This window comes from Meleagris gallopavo, chromosome 1 (genome assembly GCF_000146605.3).
Source record: "Meleagris gallopavo isolate NT-WF06-2002-E0010 breed Aviagen turkey brand Nicholas breeding stock chromosome 1, Turkey_5.1, whole genome shotgun sequence".
Taxonomy (NCBI): domain Eukaryota; kingdom Metazoa; phylum Chordata; class Aves; order Galliformes; family Phasianidae; genus Meleagris; species Meleagris gallopavo.
The window spans coordinates 87,625,847-87,648,490 of record NC_015011.2 but is presented as its reverse complement, the minus strand read 5'-3'; the positions used below and the strand labels follow the sequence as shown (position 1 = coordinate 87,648,490).

Below are 22,644 nucleotides of genomic sequence, written 5' to 3'. Positions count from 1 at the left end.
AGAGCAAGTAAAAGTTACTGGTATCATCTATTATTAGAAAACCAGCACTGCAGGCTGATATAGTGATATAGCATGCTCTTGAAAACAAGCTAGAAAATTATGATAGAACTGAACTTCCAGAGCTCATCCAGACATTTGGTTAAAGTACAATCACCTATATCTTGCCTGAACAGCTAGTGGAGATGCTATTCAAAACCTGCTTGGACTACAAGCAATTTTCCTACAGTGGGCTACCTTTTATTTTTCTATTTGCAAGCTTTCTTAATATTTAAGCACATTTCTGCAAATACATATTCTGTCTTAACAGGCAGAGTGACTACTTGCTTTAGTTCAAGTCTGTCACTAGTCCATTTCACAGCTTCACCATTGTTTGGCCATCAGCAACTTCAAGGGGACCAAACAGGCAAACAGCTGAAAAACATTACTGGAACATGGAATAGGCTATGAGACCAAAGGCAACCAGAATGTAGCTTGAGGTTATGTAGTCAATGGCCTGAGAGAAAGGTCTTGAAAAGTGAAACTTTGTGGACAACCAGAGCACAATCTTAGTAATTATAGGATTAAATGACAAAAGAAAGAAACAGCTGACAAAGATATGGTGCCTGTAACTATCTCCACAGGACAATGGCAACTGCACTGCACAGGAAGCAAAAGAATCATTAAAAATTATCAAAGCTAACAAATAACCATCAAATTATATAGAGCTAATTTCTATAAAGGGGTTCATTGCAAAACAAAGTACAAAGAGGCTATAACTGTGTACTGTTCATAAAAAAAACTACTTAGTTGGATACAGCTTCCTCTTCACAACTTCAAGTCAAACAATTTACTGTTCTTAGCATCTGCCTATAAGAACTGCTGTTGTCTCCTACATTATTATGTTGCCCCACTACATCAGAGGTGGTTGTTAATCACGTGGCAGTAGATACTGAACCTTCCTGCCAAGATTCCATTATACGTTGTTGCCGTGTGACAGATGGCAGCGGAGGGGCAGTCTGACCAAGTGGTGTCTCACATTGAAGTACATATGAAGCAAAGATGTATCACTGAATTCCTCCACGTGGAAAAAACAGCACTCCTTGACATTCATTGAAACTTGAACATTGATGGAGACCAAACAGTGGACGTGAGCACAGTGAGGTGGAGGGTGGTGTTTCTACAGCGGCAACAGCAAGTCACCTCTGCTAGTTCCTATTTTGACAGGGTAGGCACACAGGCTCTTGTTCATCGCTAGCAAAAATGCACAGCTGATGGTGCTGCCTATGTTGAAAGAATGGTATTTTGTAGTGAAGAATTTGCTCTATCAAGTAGTGTTACTGTGCTCTGTTGCTGTTTCCTTGGCAATAAATAGGAGGCACTGTTCAGAGCAGGCTATGTACATACACAAGTTGAAAAATATTCCCATGCGGTTACTAGTTACAGCACTCATCAGTTTAAACACAACGTTCACAGAAAGTTAGAGCTTTGGACTAAGAAAAAGAGTCCAGGTCTAAAAATGCCTGATTTACCCCTAAGCAAAGAACAAAAGCACCAAAAAGAGAGGAACACTTTATTCTGAAGAGGAACATACAAGAAACTTCCAAACAGAAACTGCTGAACTAAGACTTAACTTAGAATACCTTTTCAAGCAAAATGCCACTTCTCATCTTGTGTATTTTTATATACTTACCTTTAATTTGAGTATATCTGGAAGACAGAGTTCTGCTATTTTAGTAACAAATGCTTACTTGTCCCTTTTCTGTGCTTCACCAAATACATTGCACACATTACAGAGAACACATTTGCCCAGATATTTAAGTCCCTTGGAACCCCATTCTTCAAACTTTTACAGATTTAAAATATAACAAGTGATATAGAATATCCAGAAGTTATTCCATTTTTTCTTTTCCCTCTTAATCTTAGGTTTACAAAAATAAAACCTGTAATGTCCTTCTAAGCAAGCAATTCAATTCTCTATTATTTCCACATTTAGTGGAAATCACTCATTTAGTGATATATAATACTTTAGTGGTATAATCACTCCTTAAGTTCTTTTGGCCTACTTAACTTATAACCTAATCTGCTAATGCATGGTGAAACAAGCTGAAAAATATCATGTTTTTTTTCCCCTATTCCTTCACTATTCTTTTCCACTGTCTTCACAGACCTATTTTTTCCCCAAACTTTTGTCAAGTTTCCTGCTTTTTATTTCCAATTAACTCTTCCCTTCCCACCACTGCAAAGTCATACTTTTTTTAAAACTTAAATTCTCAGATTGTAATCCATAGTTCAATGCAAACTATGATTTACTGCTAACTAGGAAATGCAGTGCTCTTTCACATTAGTGCTAACAACATGAATTCACCACATAAAGAGTGGTTCTAGGAGGAGAAAAAGTCCATCCACGTGCCCTAGAATTTCTACCAACAGTGGATTTAGACATGACTAAGGCTAACTCTAGGAAGCCAGAACAGAAAGTTCCACTGGGATCATTTATTCAGTTAAAGTCGCTGACAGAGGAAATATTTTCAAAGGGCATGAAAACAACACTTACTACAAGAGACTGGAATTCCACATGTTACTGCCATGGAGCAAGTGACAGTCCAGAATCATATTCTGTCAAAGGGAACTAGTGCTGATCTACCCAACAGTGCTTACATAAAGAAGTACACTACATACCTGGTGCTTTAAACTCTTCTGTGTACACTAGCTTCCATTTGCTTATCTTCATGTATTTCAGTGTTTCATCAGAGCACTGAATTTTACTCTAATTGTACTCTCTCAAACAGTCCTTTAAAGAATTAAACCAAATACCTCACTAACATCTTCATCTTGCACTTTTCTATCCCTCATCCTTTCTGATTTAGATTATAAATATGTCCTATCTAATCCCAACAACATTTAACAATTCTTATTTATGGGAATCCATCCCATACAGCATAAATTGCCTTCATATATTCAAAGTCCATTAATAGAAGACTCAGTGCTACTCCCTACCTATTCCCTATCAGTTTGATGTTTTACTCCTATTTTAGGATCCTTCATCAGTATAGATGACTATCTATTTACGTTTCCCGTTTTCTTCTATTCTATCTTGCTTGCCTGAACAGTTCTTTCTGTCTAAAGCAATGCTTGCTTTTCCCTCAAGGAAGACCCACCTGTATTAAGACCATCAGGAAAAAAACTAGAAGAACGCAAAAGAGTAAATCTATAAATGAACAAAGACTATGCTATTTAATTGAGACTACCAAGAATTATTATTTTTTAAATTGGATCCAAAAATACTGTCATCCATTCAGGGTCATTACACAATTTTACGCTTTTAACTGTGTTATACAAGCTCACAGTCTGTTTGTCAGGTGTCCTAATTCTGTTTCTTTCCAGCTCCTTGGGCCCCTCATTGAGAATGGCCTTGGCTCTGAACTACACTGCTTAGCAGTTATAAACACCAATGTGTTATCAACATTGTTTTTTCTCCTAGAACCAAAACACAGCATCATGCCAGAGTCTATGAAGGAAACAACTTTTGTGCCAGCTGAAATTAAGACACTAAGCTATCCAACCAAATGTTAAAGTTCTTTAATGGCAATAGAAGTATTCCTTTTCAAAACAGGGGAAGAGAGATAGTCCATACCATGACATCACACAGAAGCTGCTTTGAAGGGTCTTTGAAGTTCACCTCTCTCTCAAGTTGCTTGGGGGAAATGGCTAAACATCAGCCTGTGGGAGGTGAACAACTGCTTTTGCATCACTTGCTACATACATATCTTTATTTGTCATAATTATCCTTTCCTCTATCTCGGTAAATAGTTTTTTTCCTCAATCCACAAGTTCTACTTGGTTGTTTCCTCCCCACATCCCACTGTGGAGTGGGGGTAGAAGTCAGTGAAGAACTGTGTGGTGCTGAGCCACCTCTCAGGCTAAACCACAATACTTAACTAAGTATATTAGGTACTCTTAGATGTTTCAAGTCTCAAGCCATACCCCTAGATACAGAATTACGTACTGAAGTGTATTTCTTTATTTCTGTTGCTACAAAAAGCCCAAATAATTTCTTGGTACATCAAGATCTGAATATTCATGCATTGCATTATAAAATACATCATTTGTGATTTTGTATCTTTTTTTTGGAAAGGTCTGTCAAGCCAGACATAACTACTGTTTTCACAATGAAAAAGGAGTTCCTGTCTCAGGTATGTTTTTTAAGTTTCAGTTCCTAGCAATATATTCAAGTAAAAATAAGTCATTTTTTCCTTTGTTCCATTTAATATCGCTTTGATTTGGACTTTTCTCTCCACCACTCTTTCATGGCCAACCATAATTCTTCAATTCTTAAAGGAATCATAGGAATATGTACACATTGGTATCCACAAACTTCAGTATAGAAAAAATGACTTCCAATAATAATTTTCCCATATAGATAAAATGTAATTCAAAGACCTTTTATTGCCACACAAAGAGGATAACTTCAGCTTATTCAGTTACATCTGAAACACTTCATGTGACCCAAAACACTACTGCGCTTGATTTGAACAATAACCATAGAAATAGTTTACAAAGCTGCACATTATATCAATTAGCTTAAATTGAAACAATGCTCAGCTACTGGAGTGTGCTGAAGACACCATTTCAATTCAGTATCCTTCTATATTTGCACTTTTGTGTGGTCTATGATTTCTGCTTAGATTTCATGTGTTCTATTGCTGTCATCAATGCAGCAACACTTAATCCACCATTCCTTTCAGCATTACTGGAAGCTTTCACCTGAACATATTTTATGTGGAGGCTCACCAGCACATTTCTCACATCTGTCCAGATACTGCAGATCAGACAGCACTTGGAACAATGGCACGGTTAGCACAGACACTTTGTCAAACAAGACAAGACACAGTAACAGGCTAACTTGTTTTTTTCCCCCCTCTTGACAGCTATTCAACTACTGGCTTCTTAAAACAATACAACCAAATCACTTCTTGACTACAGGTAGTATTTTGACATGTCTGTTAGATTAAGCAGAAGCACTTGCCTCAAGCATAACAGACAGTACATGATTATGAGTAGTATCATTAACAGCTAGGAAGACAGCCTCCAGCTTCAGGTTTTTTTCCAGCTTTACCAAATTTCAGAAAAGAGAAACAAGTATGCTAACAATGTTATGTCAACATCTCTTGCTTTTAAAATCAACATCTGGCTTCAAAGAAAACTGGATCTCTCCCCACTATCCCAAACCAACTTATAAACATACCCAGTTTGAGGAAAATGAGTACTTTCTTTTATATGTAAAATGTATTTCAATAAAACATTTTGTTCTTTGAACAAAAATTAGTCAACTGAAGTTTTTCTTAGTTCTGAAATATTCACCAACAGAATCCTCAGTTAGCATCACCACAGAGAATTCAAAGACAACAGAAAATTCATGAAAAGATTATAAACTAAACTCTGAGTATCCCTGTAGAGGATAAAGAACTGCATTTCTTTGTTGTCACTTCACTGTTTGGCAGCACTACAGATGTGCTGTTAACTCAAAATAGTTACCTTTGATATAGGTACACAAGATATATGTGTATACCTTTGATTAAGTACACAAGATAATCTTTCACCATAATTCAAGTATAGGACTGTATTAACACAGGTATGATCCATCAGTATTGCCTTCACTACGGTAATGTCAGAAGAGTTACATCATTGTAAGCACAAGAAGGTACTCAACCTGAAGAGCAAAAAGCATTGTTTTTGTTACCTTATGTTTTACACCATCATTAAGACCAAACGATGAAAACTCACTGTGTTTCTTGCCAATTAAACTTTCTGGACTTTCAGATCAATATAATCACTTTTGTACTAGCAATGGTAGATTTCAGATTCCCACTTCACTCAGCAACAACACTAGCAACTGTTACTCTGGTTTTTATCTATAATGCACAACATTCCTTTTATTCATTACTTGCAATAGAGGAAAGCTTTTATTGGCAATTCATATTTGGAAGGTTTAGTATCTAGCAATCACTTGTAGATCTTCTTCTACAGAATTTCCAGTGCTATTAAGAACATCAATGTCTGAGACTTCCATTTCAGCCTACAGCCAGAACAGCCAGATGTTTTAAGAAACACAGACCAATGTCATTTGTATAGCATCACTAAAAATTCAAGTACTTGTCACAGAGTTAATGTAGAATCTTTTGTTGCTGATTTAATATTCAAGTAAAAAAGGAAGCAGATAGATAATTGCAGACACTTCAGTGATTTCGTGATTCTCATTGAGAATCAAAAAAGCATATTCTGAGTTAATGACAAAGCCACAATACCAAAATATTCCAACCACTCAAACCATAGTAGCTTACAAAAAGGCAATTGTTACCAGCAAAAAGGATCATAGTGCTCAAGTCTTTTGAGAAGTCCAATATATCTCTCTGCTCCTTGTACAACAGATTTTTTTTTAATCAAGCTATGTATATTACCTTAATCGCCACAGAATCTCAAGTGTAACTTCTACTTCAGGATTAACAAAGTCTATCAAACAGTACTAGAGATGCAAAAAGGATCTATCCACCAGCTCCCAAATCTTTGAAGACTACATTAACACCAAGAACATAAACATTCAGATATCATATCTGTTGAGAAACCTTTCAGTTATGAACAACCAGTCTCTGTACATTATCAGCAAGGCAAATTCAAAGTAACTCAGCAAAGTTAACGCTTTCTATCTCTACGTATGATCCCTTACTCACCTGAATAATAGTTTCTTTCTGTGGTAGAGAGAATGCTCTCTCCTCATGTGAAGATGGTTTGTGAGTGGGCGGAAGATCAATCCTGTATTAAAAAAGATCAAGGTATGACAGGATGACAAGCCACATTTGTAAAGTCTGCTGAATGGTCAGAAAAAGCTTGTAACCAAAGTCTTGCACATAATTGGTTATGAGCTTTCTCAGCAAAAGGTTAATAACTTAAATGCCTAGGACTTCATGTAAACATTCTTTAACTACAAAAATCTAATGGAGACAGACATCAAACACTTATTTCTAGTCACTTTAGAAGTTTCTCATCTATAGGGTAACACCTGACTTTTCTTCCAAGATCGAGATTCAAGCACATTATTCTAGTCATCAATAAGCATTAAAAGATGAGGAATAATCATTTCCCATTCAAGTGTTAACTGTCTACAGTATATGTGGAAAAAACCCAAGAACTTATTTACAGATATTCACCACCATCACTTTTTAATGCATGCTCCAAATCAGGTCTACATGGTAGCTACATGGACTAAATCCCTCCAGAATTTGTTTGCTTAGTTTTGCATGTCCTTATCACCTACCTGGACACTTTCCTGTGCTACTTACTGCAGGGAATCTGCTTTAGAAGAGGGTTTGGACTAGATGATATCAATGATATCACAGAATTCTGGGGGTTGAAATGGACCTCTGGAGATCAGGTGCTTAACACAAGAAACCATGTGCCTGTATCAGAAACTTAACAACTAATGCGCCAGGAAACACATTAAGTCAGTTGTTCCTGAGCATACATACCTATAGGCTTGCTTCATTTTACATGCACAGCAAGATAAATCTTAACAGACCTTTATTTCTACAGAGCAAACGTTTACTTTCATATCCGATCTATGGTTATGATAAACCAGTAGTCTTATGTCTGTGGCAAGTCAAGATGGATCTCCCTCTACCCTCTAGCTCAAACTCTAAGCAATTAGAAAAATATAAGAGAAAACAGAACTAAGATGAAGAATATGTAAACGAATATTTACTACCTTTGAAACAAATCCTCAGTTTCTTCATTAAAAAAAAAGCAAATAATTTTTACATGTGATTACCCTGAATACAGTCCTAAAGTCATGATCACTTACAGACTCTAAAGAAGCTCAGTCATTTGAATTATAAATGGACTAAGTGTTTTCTACACACAGTGCTCAATTAAAAAAATTCAGTACGTACTTACACTTTGTCAAGATAGGATGGTCTTTTCTTCCTTGGGGTCAGCAGCACTGTCACAAAGATGGTAATGATAAAAAGAGCAAGGACTGCTCCAATCACAGCCCCTGCTACAGCAACAGAAGATGTCTGCTTAAATGGCATATCTGCAATGTGATAGCACAGATTACACTTTTATGAAGTTCACATACTTTCAATGCTCAAACAAGTTATTTCAGTGTTGCTCTGAGGAAGGTCTCTTTTCTCCACCACCAAACAGAAAGCCTCTTCCTGTACTAGCACTCTTGTGATCCTTGCTCCAGCCGCCCATTTCAAAAATTGGTGAAATTAAGCAATTTCTTAAGTCACAAATATCAATTCTAGCATTTCATTGACTACTTTTAAACAGTACTAGCTATGTGCTCCAATTTTAAATTTCAAGGCAAGATGAACATACACACTATTTACATGTACGAGGTATTAATTAAAAAAACTGGAAACACTATAACATTACCGGTGATCTCTTCAAACTAAGTCTACAGAAAGGAAAAAGTGAAACATGCAATCAAGAAAATAAATACTGTGAAGAACAGTGCAAACTCACTTATGCTTGGCTCACACTTAAAGCAACTGCTAGGGCTACCTACGTTTCTCTACTACCCTAAAGCTATGAGAAACAGCCATTTGTACTAGTAAACTTTATAAGGGGGACTGTGTGAAGAACAGCAACATTTTTTTTCTTTAAAAAAGCGTTTTTCATTCGACCAAAGCAGTACTACATCTTATGCTTAACAAACTGTCATATTGAATTAGCACACGTCAGCCATTAAACAGCACTTGTTTCGCTACTCCAAGAATTCACTAAGTTGTAAAAAGATTTCTAAAAGTAAGTGTGAACCTGCTAGCATGCTCTGCTTCAACATTACATTCAACATTCCCAGCTTCCAGTAATTTATCCAAAAGTTGTGCAACAGGAATAATTCACACTGGCTTCATTAAAACCACTACATGTAAATTACTAGTGGCATACAGCAACAACTGTTCAGATCTGTATTGATACAGAATTAGAAAGATAGCAGCAAAAGCGTTTCAAGTTAACACAGCTCTGCAATTACATTTCTAACACAATGTACCCCATTTATTTCCCTTCAGAAATACTCGTATCCTTTCTCTGAACAATGAACAATCCTAGGAATTTAGCTTCCTAGCTGAGGGAACTCTAGGAGCCTTTTCACCTGCCTAAATATCCAAAAACAAAACAACTATATAAGCTGTTTTATCAATTACTCTTCAGCAGTTCAAATATCATTTTATACTGGACTAAAGCACCCCTTTACTCATCCCTGAGTTCAAAAGAAAAAAGCATATGAAAGACCTGGCAACAATAATCCCCTGGAACCACTTACATTTTTAAGCAACAGGAAAAAACTGTATTAAAAAGAACTAAGATGATGGTGTTTGTTGTTGTATGCTTTTTTTTTTAATTTGTGAATTTATGACTTTATCCCTTAATTTTAACAAATACATTACAGAAAAAAATCAGTGTAATGTATCGCTTTAGGTGACAACTGTTTTTACCATCCAGCTTTCCTAACACAAGCCTTATTTGCCAGTCACATATCAGTATATATACAAGAATCATATATGAGAACCTCAATTCCCCTCTTCTCATTAAAAAAAATGGGCACATCAGACAGCAGAAAGCTCAACTGCTGCATTTTAAATGATTTAAATTTAGATTACACTCAGTGCCATCTTATTTAAGGAAGTGTTGTCAGAAGTTAATACATAGGACTAGGTTCAGTAAAAGCTTAGACACAGAATTCTGTTTCTGATGTGAGAAAAGTAGCCACCCATTTGCTTCCATCCAAGAAACACCGCAATATCCAAATAAGTGTCGAGTACACAAAAAGCAATGTGCAATTATTGCAGTGCTCACTTAATTTACTTTTCTGAACTGCTTTGGCCAGATAACAGATTTTCAGTGTAACAAGATGAACAATAACAAACCCAGACTACTTTGCCAAGATAACAAGTCAGAGAACACTTAAGATGTATAGCACCAGCTACATCGTTCTTCGATCACCACCAATAGGCGTAAGTAGATGGGAATGAAGTTACAAAACATAGTTAAAGAAGAACTACAGCAGCTGAGTAAAGAGGATGCTTTTTCTTGCTGTGGTTCTTTTTTGAATTCTATCCTACATAGCACATCTACAGTGCTTGAAGTGCAATTGTATGGAAAGCAACTATCCCTTATTCCTAAGGTTCACAGTCTTTAAATAATTTCTAACTCATTTTGAAAGGTTAGGGTCTCCAAGAGGAGATGCTAAAAAGCTGTTTTAACAGTCTAATTAGAATAGCTCCTAATGCCTATGGTTTTACGCTTTTAAGTATGTCTGTCAAACTTTTTAAACACTACCTATATTCGAGAATATAATAAAGTTTATTCACAACAGCCATTTATACTTACAATCTTTTTTTTTCTTTAAACAGACATAATATACAAAAACATTGCAACACTTGTATGCCCTATACCTATTATCAGCTTCAACACCAAAACACTTCAACTTCTTAACCAATGGAAATTAAATATATATGTTTTCTTTAAAAAGCAAAAACACCAACAAAAAACTCCACAGAGAAAAGATAACCCATGTGGAGAAAATGTTTATGGTTGTACGGCTTTTAAGTAACACCATCTTTTAAAGATGACATATCGAGTACTGTTATTTGAAGAGAGGTATGGTCTCTTTATTCTAGGAATAATTTGCATCAGAACCCTCAGCTAGAAACAAACTGAGTTTGCTCTCTAGCTACTGACACAATATGATTTTCTAACGTTCTCGAGACTTTGGTTTATGCATCAGTATTCCATTAATCCAGATGTGAACTTGAGTTGTTTAGGGAAGGTTTTCCATTTGAATTTCAATTAAAACTGTTTAATTTTTTTTTTTTGAAGACATGCAGTCATATGCAATCACAGTGTATTGTCTACAACACTCAAAACAGCTATTTTTGTAAAGCTCTAAATGCTTTAAAACTACCAGAGATCATGAGGATAGCAAAGTAATTCCAGCAAGAAACTCCACTCATGAAGTAGCTGCAAGCATGTGACACATTTCATTTCAGTGTTTTGTTTTTTTTTTTTTTGCTTTTTCATGCTTCAAATCCTAATAGACTTCTCAGCTTCATTTTTTTTCCATGTTAGACATTTTAAAATGGCATTTTCACACCATTCCTTCTCATTCTGATTCCATTTTTCTACAATTCAAGCACACTGTTAAAACACTAAATTGTTTGCAGCAAAAACAAATCCACTGCAGTACAAAGACTGCACATTTTTATCTCAATTGCTGTGTCTTACTAGATTCTGTAGTTGCATCATTGCGTTGCATGTTTTCACTACGTGAAGCAGCTGCACAAGTGTTCACTTCCCTAATAATAATCTGAAGTTCTAGGTACTCTCAACAAAGGAAACATTCTAACTTACACAGAAGCAGAGTAAAACCGTTGTTTTAGCTTCTGGTTGTATGAACTCCAGTGAACATTTTGACACCTCTTGCACACAATGTTTATTGGCATCCCAGAAAAATATTCAAGTTCGCTTCCACCTCCAGCTTAGAAATCCATTGGACCTTTCTTACTAACTGCATCCAGTTTAAATTTGAGATACCCATTTCAGAAAGGGTTCACTGTACTTGCAAAAGGAGACTGATGTTCAATAAAGGATTCCGGCATCCTGACAAGTACAGGCTTAACAAAATGCCATACTGTATGTATGTATGTGTGTATATATATATACACACACACATATACATATACATATATACACATACACACACACACAAGCTTAGGATTTATAAATCAATGACTATACAAAAATAATTTTCTTATTCAAACAAGCCTTTTAGTAGTTTACAGTTACTCCTCAAAACCTTGTTCATAGATAAGTTACTTTCAGTGCAATGACTTCTTTTAAGTACATCGTTACAAGAAGGCTCATTAAAATGCTAAGAGGTATTCATTTTTGTGCAGAAAAAAAAAGAAAAATAAAGCTTTGATTCCACTGTAACTCATCGTAACTGGTAAATTATTTGTTATAGAAGCATTAAGATTACCACAGATGGCAGCTAGATTTGAGTAATTCACTTACTACATCTGCAAAATAAATGCCCTACAAAATTTTATTCAATCACTTCTGTAAACTTGTTTTTTTGTTTTTTTTTTTTAAAGTTCAGAGACCCAAGACAGCCACTTCATATTCATTAACAAGTTTGACTGGTAACTTTAATTTAGATTTTCTTTTTTAACCTCTGACATAAACCAGTATTATAAGCATTCCGCTTTCAAATTCAAATCTTAGACAGTAGTACAACATAGGGGAAAAAAAAGCAGCTCAAATACATTTCTCCCAAATTCAATATTTGCAGTTGTCAAGTCACAATATAAAAACCTTCCAAAAAAAATCAATTTCAAAAAGTTTATTCCTCCCCATATGTAAGTATAAACAATCTGAAAGTGATCAGCCAATGAAACGAACTGTGAATACAAGTTTTGTTTTCAGTGGCTACTACACATACCACTCCCTCCGGGATATTACCGAGCCATCTATGTGAGAAACAAAGTCTTCTTCATTGTCATCGTAACAAACCCCACCCATATACTTCATCCCCAGTGTTCCACTTTCATAGTAATCCATCGGTCTTTCATAACGTTCCTGGTACCTGTTAATATTGTCTATATTGTTCCACTCTGGTTTCTCAGGGTCTTCTAAATAATCTTTAGATATTAAGCTGTTCATTGGATGCTTTATTTCTTTTTTTATACTGTCAGGGTAAGAATCCACATCATCTGACTGAAGAACATCTATTTGAGACTCTTTTTGCATATCTGATGGTGGAATGTAGTTCTTAGCAAAGTAGTCACCACGGAACGTCCGTCTTCTCCTATAGCAGATAATTCCAACCAGAACACTGACCAGTATGAGGAAGAGAGCCCCACCCACAGCACTACCGATGACAGTACCCCAATTGTCTTCCTGCATTGCTGGCAAAGTTGATGATGGGAAATCTATTATTCTAGGTTCTGTTGCTAAACCTGTGATGCCATCAGTCGAAGGATGCCAGGGAACCGTGGGCAGTCGAGTGGTAGTAGTAGGAGGATCTAATGAAAAGAGCAAAGAAGTAGACAAGACACAGAAAAGGCACAGAATGTCAATGCAAGCTAAATCAGTTAAGGGTTTATAAGAAAGCAAAGTTGATGGGTATGTTCTAAAGAATAGTTTTTCATTCTCAAGTTCATGTTACTATCAAGTCTTACACTTTCTACAAGCTTTGAACCACTTCAGTATATTTTGGTTTGATCTGTGCTGCAGGATAGGAGGTTTCCTTCAAGTGTGCCAAGAAAAATTGTATTTAAGTAGCTGTCTTGCACTCAAAGCAAGCTGCTTTTCTACTAGATGTTCATGGTTCAGAATTAACCTCCCTTGTGGAAGAATGCTGTTCATTATACAAAACCCATCTCCTACCTTTCCAGGAAGCAATTAGGAATATTCGATCAGATTGTTTATGCCACAGAATAAATTACTTCACAAACTCCCCCACCAGATATTGTTCAAGGTACTAAGTATTGTAAGAATGAAAAACTATGAGTTGTGTACTCAGCAGCACATGGACTACTGATTTCAAGCTATTCTCTCCAAAATTATCTGTTGCATTAATATCTTACTCAGCTTCACCTTAAGGTTAATGAAGGAAGCATAATTTAAAATTGCATGTATTAAACTCCATAACACTACGTTGAACAAGGAGCTTTCAGAATTTCAAGATTAGAACTAGGAGATTTGCAGTGAAAAATGTTCTCTCCCATTCCTCCTAGAAACCAATTTGACTCCTCAAAACAATTCCATATTCATACAAAAAAAATAAACCGATCGATTTTTTGTCAGATTATGCAAGGAAACAAGAGACTGCCAGAAACTGAGTGCTTCTCGAGCACTAAGCTTTTCCTTTGCTCTTTAAGTCTACTGAAGGAGATGTATGCAGCTGTATTGAAGACAAGGTTTCAAGTCTCACACTGTTGACACAAAGATGCTTTCTGAAACTATCCTAGCCAACTTTGAGGTGACACGCAGTATCAGTTTCTACTTCAGCAGTGAAGTAAATAAAAATAACTTCCTGCCTCGCCCAATGTAAGGTAGTTTAAAAAAGTAAAGCAATTAATTCTAAACATATTATTATAGCTTAAGTATTTTAGAGAGAATATTACACTGACAGTCAGGTAGCCATGTTATTTAAACGCACATAAGCAAGATTCATTGAACTACTAAATATTACAGAGGCACCCTAAATTTACCACTGCAAAAAGTAAAACTGCTAGAACTGGAGATTTGTTAAGCATCCAGTTATCTGATGAAACATAAGCTTAAGAAGGCATGATTTAATTTTACTATTTAGAGATTGTGACAATTCTCTCGCATTAGTCAGACTTGTTTTATTGGTCATCATCATTGCATATTGTATTTCAGACTGCATCTCATTTCAATTTAACATTTTAAGCTTGACATGTTACGTTTTATATAGATTTTCAAAGCAGATAATCATATTACCTGATTATGTATAAGTGGTGATTTGTTAGGGAGGCATACGTAAATGAAATTAATTTGACAGAAGACAGGAAATTGAACAAGGAAGATGCACTACCAAAATGAACAAGAGGAGTTCAGGTTGTGATTTTAGTTAAAATGGATTTAAAGTGAGTTTCATAATTTAACAAAGAAGTAGAGATTAAGTAATCCAAATTTACCAGGGTTCCCATGTCCTACAATTCCACAGACCAAGAAGTTAAATTCAAGCCTCTCCTTCTTGAAAAATGTACTTTAGATCAAGATGTTAGCTTAGCATACAATTTCAGACAGTACCAGCAATATTTACTTCCAGGATGTGTGTACACAGAAACTTACACTAACTTAATTCTTCACCCATTTCCCTCTGATAATGAGGTTTGAAGTCTTATACTGCACATTCACAAGTACATGCATCCTGGAAAGTTTAATTACCACATGTAATTGTTACTGTTGTTTCATGCTGTTATTCATATAGAAGATTTTTGTACTTCTGTTAGATTTTATTCACAAATTATCAAGTTGTTGAACTGCATTATCTACAAACCCTAGTTAGCATCTTGATCTCCAGATCACTACGGTTGTAGTAGCAATTCAGCATTTGTTTACATGCATTCCTGGAGTGCATAATCATCATAATCATTGCAACTTTTATTGTCCATCTGCGTCAGTATCTTCTACCTTAAGAGAATGACAGCTCTCCTTACTTGAAAGATTAATTTCAATCTAGAACATGCAGAGTTACCTTCTTATTTTACACAGAGCTTTCTGAAAACATACATATAATTTTTCCATACTTCCCATTCTAAGCATATTTCACAAATACAAAACAACATTAAAAACAAGAATACTGAAGTTCCTTACCTCCACTCCATAAAACTTCAATTGTATAACATATCTTAATTTAGAAAGCATGCTTCAGACAATTCCCCCCAGTGTATTTGATCACCACAACCTAGAAAAACTAGATGCTTAGATGCCAACTAGTTGTCTTCACTATGGTAATATTTCACCTCATCAGCAGCTGGTTTCTTTGCATTCTTTATGCTTTCCACAACACACTGTTTAACTCCACATTAATTATTTATACGGTAACTTTAAAACTATTTCCTACTGATATTTTTCTTAACCTCCTAACTTACGACAACATTTCACATTATATCTTTGTCTCTTACTGGGTTGGGGGCCCTTGTTCAAATCCTTAAGATGTACATGCTGAAGTAGTAAGGACAAGTGAAGAAGCACAGAAATATTATTCTGTTATATATACCTACTATCCTCATTAAAATAGAAACCATAACTGATTAAACCAGGAAAAGTCAAAAGCCTATATTCTACCACTGCTGAAAAAACTCACTCAATCCCTCAACTCCCCTCCATATGCATAGAACAGCATACTGTAATTTCTGCTTTAAGACTTCACTCATTTTCTACTATGAAAGGTGAGATGAACTCTTTATATCAAGCATAGCTCTAGTACCCTCTCAAAACCACAGTCCTGATACAGTACAGTTTGTTTCTTCTTCATTACTTGTCTCCAAATATTCCCTGAGAATGTTGGTAGCATCTTTCAGCAGTGGTTTTGCTTTATTTTGGTCACGTAATTGTTATTCTTTCCTTAAATGAGATTCTTGATACAGTTTTCCCACCTCTTTAATACGTGTACCTTACCTTAGACAGACAAGTTTCTATAATTAAGTTCAGTAAAGATCTCTAACTACATGATTCACCTAACGCCCCAAACACTGTATCTGTCCTTCTCAATCTCCTTGTAGCATATCCCTGTTCAAATGCTCTGGATTTATCTTCAAAGTCATGTAAGGACATGTAAATAAAAAGATAGGCCATCCTTAGAATCAGACAGATCATTACCTTCAAAAAGTTAAGTACTGTTTTAGTACCAACCAGTATATCACTGGAAAAAAACAACTGCAGAGCACAATATTTTTCAATGGTAAATCATTTTGTATTTAACACAAGGGTTGCTCTGAAATTAATGACTCCTATTTTATTATATTAGTCCACAGCATCAGAGGAGGATGATGGTGGTAGAGCAGTAAAGGTTGAACCTTCCCATCAACATTCTGTTGCTTTGCAGCAGATGGCAGAAGAGAGGCTGCCTGACAAAATGGCATCTGATTAAGTGTATATGAAGCAAAAGGGTATAATTGAATTCCTCCATGCAAACAAATGGCACCCACTGACACTGATGCTCGTTGAATGTTTATGAAGATCTAACAGTGGATGAGAGTACGGCCAGGCAGATGGTGGGTGGTACTCTCAGCAGTGGTGACAGTAACATGAAAGACAAGCCATGCTCTGGATGGCCACACAGCTGTCACCATGAAATGAAGAACATCTCAATCAGCTCATCTGTGCAAATTAGCTAATGGTGGTGACTATACTGAAAAATATGTTTTGCAGCTGAGAACTTGCTCTGTAAGTGTTATTGCGCTCTTTGTATTCACTGTAGCCTCCAATAAATAGGAAGCCAATACTTTTGGACTGCATTACATAACTGAGCATTATAGAAATAGTTCTAACTGCTAAAAAGTTTACCTCTCAACTCCCCTATTACAGCCAGGGAAGTAGCCTTTCTATAAAAGAAGGCACTCTGGATGTCTGAGACTATCTTTTCTTCATTGTTGTCTACCCAACCATTCCCTCTCTAAATTTAAGGTAGTAGGTAATGACCATAATCCTCTCCCCAGAGTTTTTCATAAACAGGTTCTACACTGGATTTTAAAATAAACACTTTCCTTTGGATTTTCGAATCTTTGCGATTCTATGATTCTATCTAAAGTTTGTTCCTCTTTTCTACTTCAGCAGCATGATAGATTGGAAGATTTGGAATTGTCATTTGCTTCCTGACCAATTTTAAATCAGAGTCAATCACTTATTTTCCAAGTTCAGCATACTTTGACAACATAACCTCAAGCTTGCAAGACGTATTCAGAAAGGAAGTTTAAAAATGCATTTAAGTTTGCATTTAGCATATCTTGAAACCTTTTACTATATCGCAGGAAAAGAACTTCCTAATCTCTTGCATTTTTTACTTTGTGTTTTTATAATTTAATAGAATAAAAAAAGTGTCTATTCACAGAGCTTCCCTCATAAAGATGTATGTATAAAGAACAAAAAACTAAAATAATGAACAAAGTCTGTTTTCTCAATTCTTACAAAACCCACCCTACAATAAAGGGGCTCTGTATTTACAAACCACATCTTCCTAGAACTGCTAGGTAAAGCAGGCTTTACTTTTAACAAAAACTATCTCCTTCAAAGGAGATTTGAAGGAGATGACGAAGGAAGCAAGTATAAGCTTAATCTGAACATAAATCTCAGTCATTTCTTAAATGCAAAGGAATTAGGCCACAACAATGTAAGCAAGGGAACAAATTGCTAGGAAAATAAGAATGCTGTTTTACACGAAGTACTGGAAGTCAGTATGTTTTACCAGATTAGGTGGTTGACACATTAAGCTGTAAACTAGTTTTGGAAGTCTTGTTGTTGTAGTGCTAGATCAGGAACTTTAACAATACTTGATCACCTCCAAATCCCATAAGCAGCATGACTTCTTCTGTATAGTTGTTCAGCAAAGGAAAGTATCTTCACATCACCAAACAAAATATTAGGAAGTTAAGATATCTGTACCAGTAAATTAAAGAAACCCCCCTGGCTTCAAATACCATTTTAATATTGCTCAATTCATCAAGACAGATCATTTACTGTAGCTACAATGTAATGAATCTATAATTTAATCCTTGTCAGGTACTCTTATAGTCTCCTGAATTCAAAGCTAAAGGTCAAAGTAAAACAATGCCTCTAAAAAATTTTGGAATACTAATGCACATTAAGGCAAAAAATATTTTTGCTCAGGTTACATTCCAAACCTATGACACATCAATAGCTATCTACTTTCTAAAGCTTTACAATTACCAGTACCATGACTGCTCAGAAACATTAACTCCACAAATCACCTTTGACAGGTTCATTATTAAAGTTTGAAAGATAATATGATAACATAGCTTCGTCCACTAGCTTCCGAGCTTCAATTAACATTCTTACCAGGTCTTATATAGCAGAAAATGATTAAGATGGAGAAACAATCATTTAAATGATGCTTGCATGGTGAGAGAAGGACATTCACAGGTGTCACTCATCATGACTAGATGGTACCTGATCAGTTAAGTACAGAATTAAGAGTAAAAAGGGAGTGAACAGCTTACTTCTACTATTTCAGTCTCATTTTATGCTTATCAGATTGACCACTCCACAAAGTAGTCAGAATGGTTATTATATAATAACTGACATTTCATACAATCTACTCACCTTACATAACTTCAAGCACATTTTAGTTGTTTAATAATCCAGCTAACACACAAAAGCTACTCTTATAGTCATGGTTAAATGAGATTGATATTAATTTCTGAAAGCAATACAGTTTTTGTACTTGATGAATGCCTCACTGCTTCTTTAATCAACTATGCCATAAGTTGATACACATTGCTTTTAATTATTTTGTTGTTCTAAGTAGTTTAGAAGAGAATACAAATATGCTAGATACTTAGTTAATGCATATGACTTATCTGAACACTATTTGCACTCGTGTAGCACCAGATTCTCATTTGCCTGAGAAGTCACCCACATTTTCTTGTATGTTCATGATGTTGTATGCCCCAAGATTGTAATGATTATGCTTTTAAGAAGCGAGATTTAATTCACCTCAACTAAAATGTTTCTTATTACTGGTTCACATAACCTGTAGAACTATAGTCTTGAATGACCTCTAGATAGGAAGTCCCAAAATTGAACCTTACGAAAAAATTTAAGACTTGCACTGTAGTTGTTGCAAAAAACAAGAAGTACTAAGTAAAACTGAGACAGAGACACATAAAAAACATTAACGCAGCTTAACTATCTTCGCTGTAAATTAGTTCTAATTATGTTTATCATGAGCTATAAGAAACCTTAAACTACAGCTCAACTGGCATGCATTTCTACTTCACTTTTTGGAAAACTTAGTCTGAGAATTCATACTTGCCCTTCTAGTATGTTAGTAAACTATCATTCAAATTATATTTGCAGCCTTATATTTTTTGCGTGACAGTCATGGGAAAAATTTCTACTGACAGCATACAGCATTCACAGAATTGACAACTCCAACAGTTACAAAATTGGGTCAAGTTCTCCCTTCTTTAACATTAATACAGGGCTCATGACAGAGTATTGGAATGCTACATTCCAGGAGCATATTTCATCAAATCAAATGACATTCTGCTAATTTTCATGATTTAATCCTTACAATAGAACAATATCTTCAGACTGTTGCATAGCTATGAATAAAGTTTCATGTAATATTCAATGTTCTGTTTTTAAGTAATTCCATTGTCTGCAAGTACTTAGATATTTCCAGTTAACTAGCTCATTAAATAGTTATTTAGAACAGCTCTCCACAAAGGCCCTCCGTGGAGCAAAGACTGACATGCAGCATGATTACATCAGTATGATTAACTGAATCACTGTCCCTTCTAAAAATGCTGCTATCTAACCAAAATGAATTTACAGACATGACTTTAGGCATCCTCTATCTTCAGTTTTTATCTGAAGCTTTCAATCTCATCTCAACCTTTTGAACATTCATGTTTAGTTTTATGTTGTTAGGAAATCATTTATGTTTCCTTTCATGTAGCTTGTAACCTGTCAGAATACATTTTAATGCTCCTTCATATTGTGAAATAACTACTGTTGGGAACTTACTGAAAAGCAACAACACACAGAAGTGAAATACTAGTTTTTCCTGTCTTATTTCCTTAAGTGATAGCTAATAATTAGCCAGATCAATAAGTGCTAATATATTAATTTAAACAATCCATTGTTGAGTTTGGGAGAGCTTTTTCACACTTGCGCAATGCTACTCAAGTATACCTTGTTAAGTCATGGTGCTCTCTCAGAGAAAGTGTCACAGTATTTTGTTATATAGATACAAGTATTTTTCCCAACAGAACAAGTGTAAAAAGAAGAACCAGTTTCCTATATTATGCCACTCAGATGAGCAAGTTCTGCATGAAATACTTATCTTTATGATTACTATTATCTTCACACTGAGAAAAGCAGACAGTTAAGAGCAATGCACATGCACTGAATATAACCTCAACTTCCCTAATACAGAGCATCTTTTACTTCTCTGAAGACAGCTGTTCCCAATTAACATCTGTTTCAATTCATTATGGACCGGGTATTGTTTATTGTAGTCAAAGCCTTACTAAAACACAAGGTAAATTTGGAAAAACCAAGTTAATCTACCAAGAAGTTAATCTCAGAAGCACTACGGCAACACACTCAACCACAAGAATTGCCACTCTTTGTTGCCATTATGAAGAGCCAGTTTAATCCCAAGTTTCACTGTAGCTCTGAACTCCATATTTACCTTACTTAGAATGAAAAAACTCGAAGAGCCACTTGATGCCTGAAATTCACTATTTCAACTACTGATAGAAGTTAGACTATATTGTTGTTGCTAAAAAATAAGACTTACCTAGTATGTAGATGGTCTTCTGATCACTTCTCTGACCAAGGGAATTAGTCACCTTACAGATATAAGTCCCAGTGTAGTTGTAAGTCAATGGGCTGTTGAACTGCAGAGTATTGTTGACAGACAGCAGTCCTTCAGGCCACTGTCCATCCAGCCTAAAACAAAAACAGTTGGCTATACTTCAGCTGTAAGTCTTCAAGACCAAAGTCATAAAGTAATTAGGTTAAAATAAATCTAGTACTAGGCTAGTAAGGCACTAGCAAGATACCTACAAATTAATACAACTAAGGAAGCCATCTCAAAACAAACAATGGAGGAACAAACTAAATCAAGCTGTAGAAGTTAACAGTCAAACTAGGATGAATTTACACTGCTGTCAAGATAATATATCTGTCTTTTTCAGCTATTTCAGCTATCATACTAAAGAATATTTCTGGCAGTGCAAGCTTAATTTACAGGATAAAAATCACTAACATTTCCCAGCAGGAGCTGAAACAGTTTCTTCTCTCTCAACCTGCCTTCCCTTATCCTTAATATCTGTCTCTTCTACATTACAGCATCTTAATTCAATGTGATGCTTAGTGATCCATTTCAGGAATCAACTGGATAAAAAGCATTCAAAAAAAAAAAATCAACCAACTTCTCCAAAACTACTATTTTCCCAAAGCATCCTAAACATAATTTCAATAACTGTGAGAGAACAACGAAAGGGAAAAGACACAGAAATTGAACTATGTTAGCATAGCTGTCAAGTGCCTATTGAAACATGCCTAATCTAATGCCTAAATCAATCCTGTTGCATCTCAACTTTTAATGGTTAAATGAAAGCAAGGTAAGTAGAACTAACTCCATAATCAAGTATGACCACCAGGCCTGCATACCATACAAGCATTTAGCAAATAAGATTTGATAAATAGCATCAAAACAAAAGCCACCTCAACACCACACTACGTTTGCTATAAACCTGTGAAGTCTTCCTTTTTTCTGAAGACTATTGCCTAAAATTTATTCACCTGTATGAAGCTGATACGAATGATTAGCAATATATTTTAAATTATTCATTTTGAAGAATATTATAAAATAGTCAATTTGTTACAAATGTAAACAGTAGAATAGAGCTTTCAATATACACAGCATTTTGAAATATTCCTTACAACCTTAAGAAGCAAAGATGACATTGCACTTGCAGCAATTAAAGGATTCTATGATACCACACCAAAAAAAGTTATGATTTGAAAAACACTACGAAGCACACACTTTCAATACATCTAGTTTGTCTCCTTAAACAACTCAAGTTTTCCTTACACATAATATTTACTTTCTTAAAAGTTCAACATTCATTAGTATTACAGCTAGTTGGGTCAATTTCATATTTACTAAAGCAAAAAAGCATGCTCCTTTTACTCCAGTAAATTATGTCTTTCATGTATAGGTTGGTTCACTGTTTACCCTACTGATTTAATAGTGACTTCTAAAGCTTAAAGTGTTAAAAGCTATACACATTTTTTCTGTAAATAATAATTGTATTGCCTAGTTCTTAAATTTAAATCAAAGTAGTGAGTACCTGGCTCATCTGAAGAAAAAGG

At 35.3% G+C, this 22,644-nt stretch overlaps 1 protein-coding gene across 1 annotated transcript in view; it reads right to left on the bottom strand.

Annotated features, from left to right (window-relative positions):
• Positions 1-22,644, bottom strand: part of NECTIN3 (nectin cell adhesion molecule 3) — a 40,655-nt gene that overhangs the window by 5,653 nt on the left and 12,358 nt on the right. The window contains exons 5-7 of the mRNA XM_031555359.1: positions 21,062-21,213; positions 7,927-8,065; positions 6,708-6,789 (exon numbers count right to left, since the gene is read on the bottom strand). Coding sequence (XP_031411219.1) covers positions 6,708-6,789; positions 7,927-8,065; positions 21,062-21,213 — 373 coding nt within the window. The remainder of the gene's footprint in view (positions 1-6,707; positions 6,790-7,926; positions 8,066-21,061; positions 21,214-22,644) is intronic.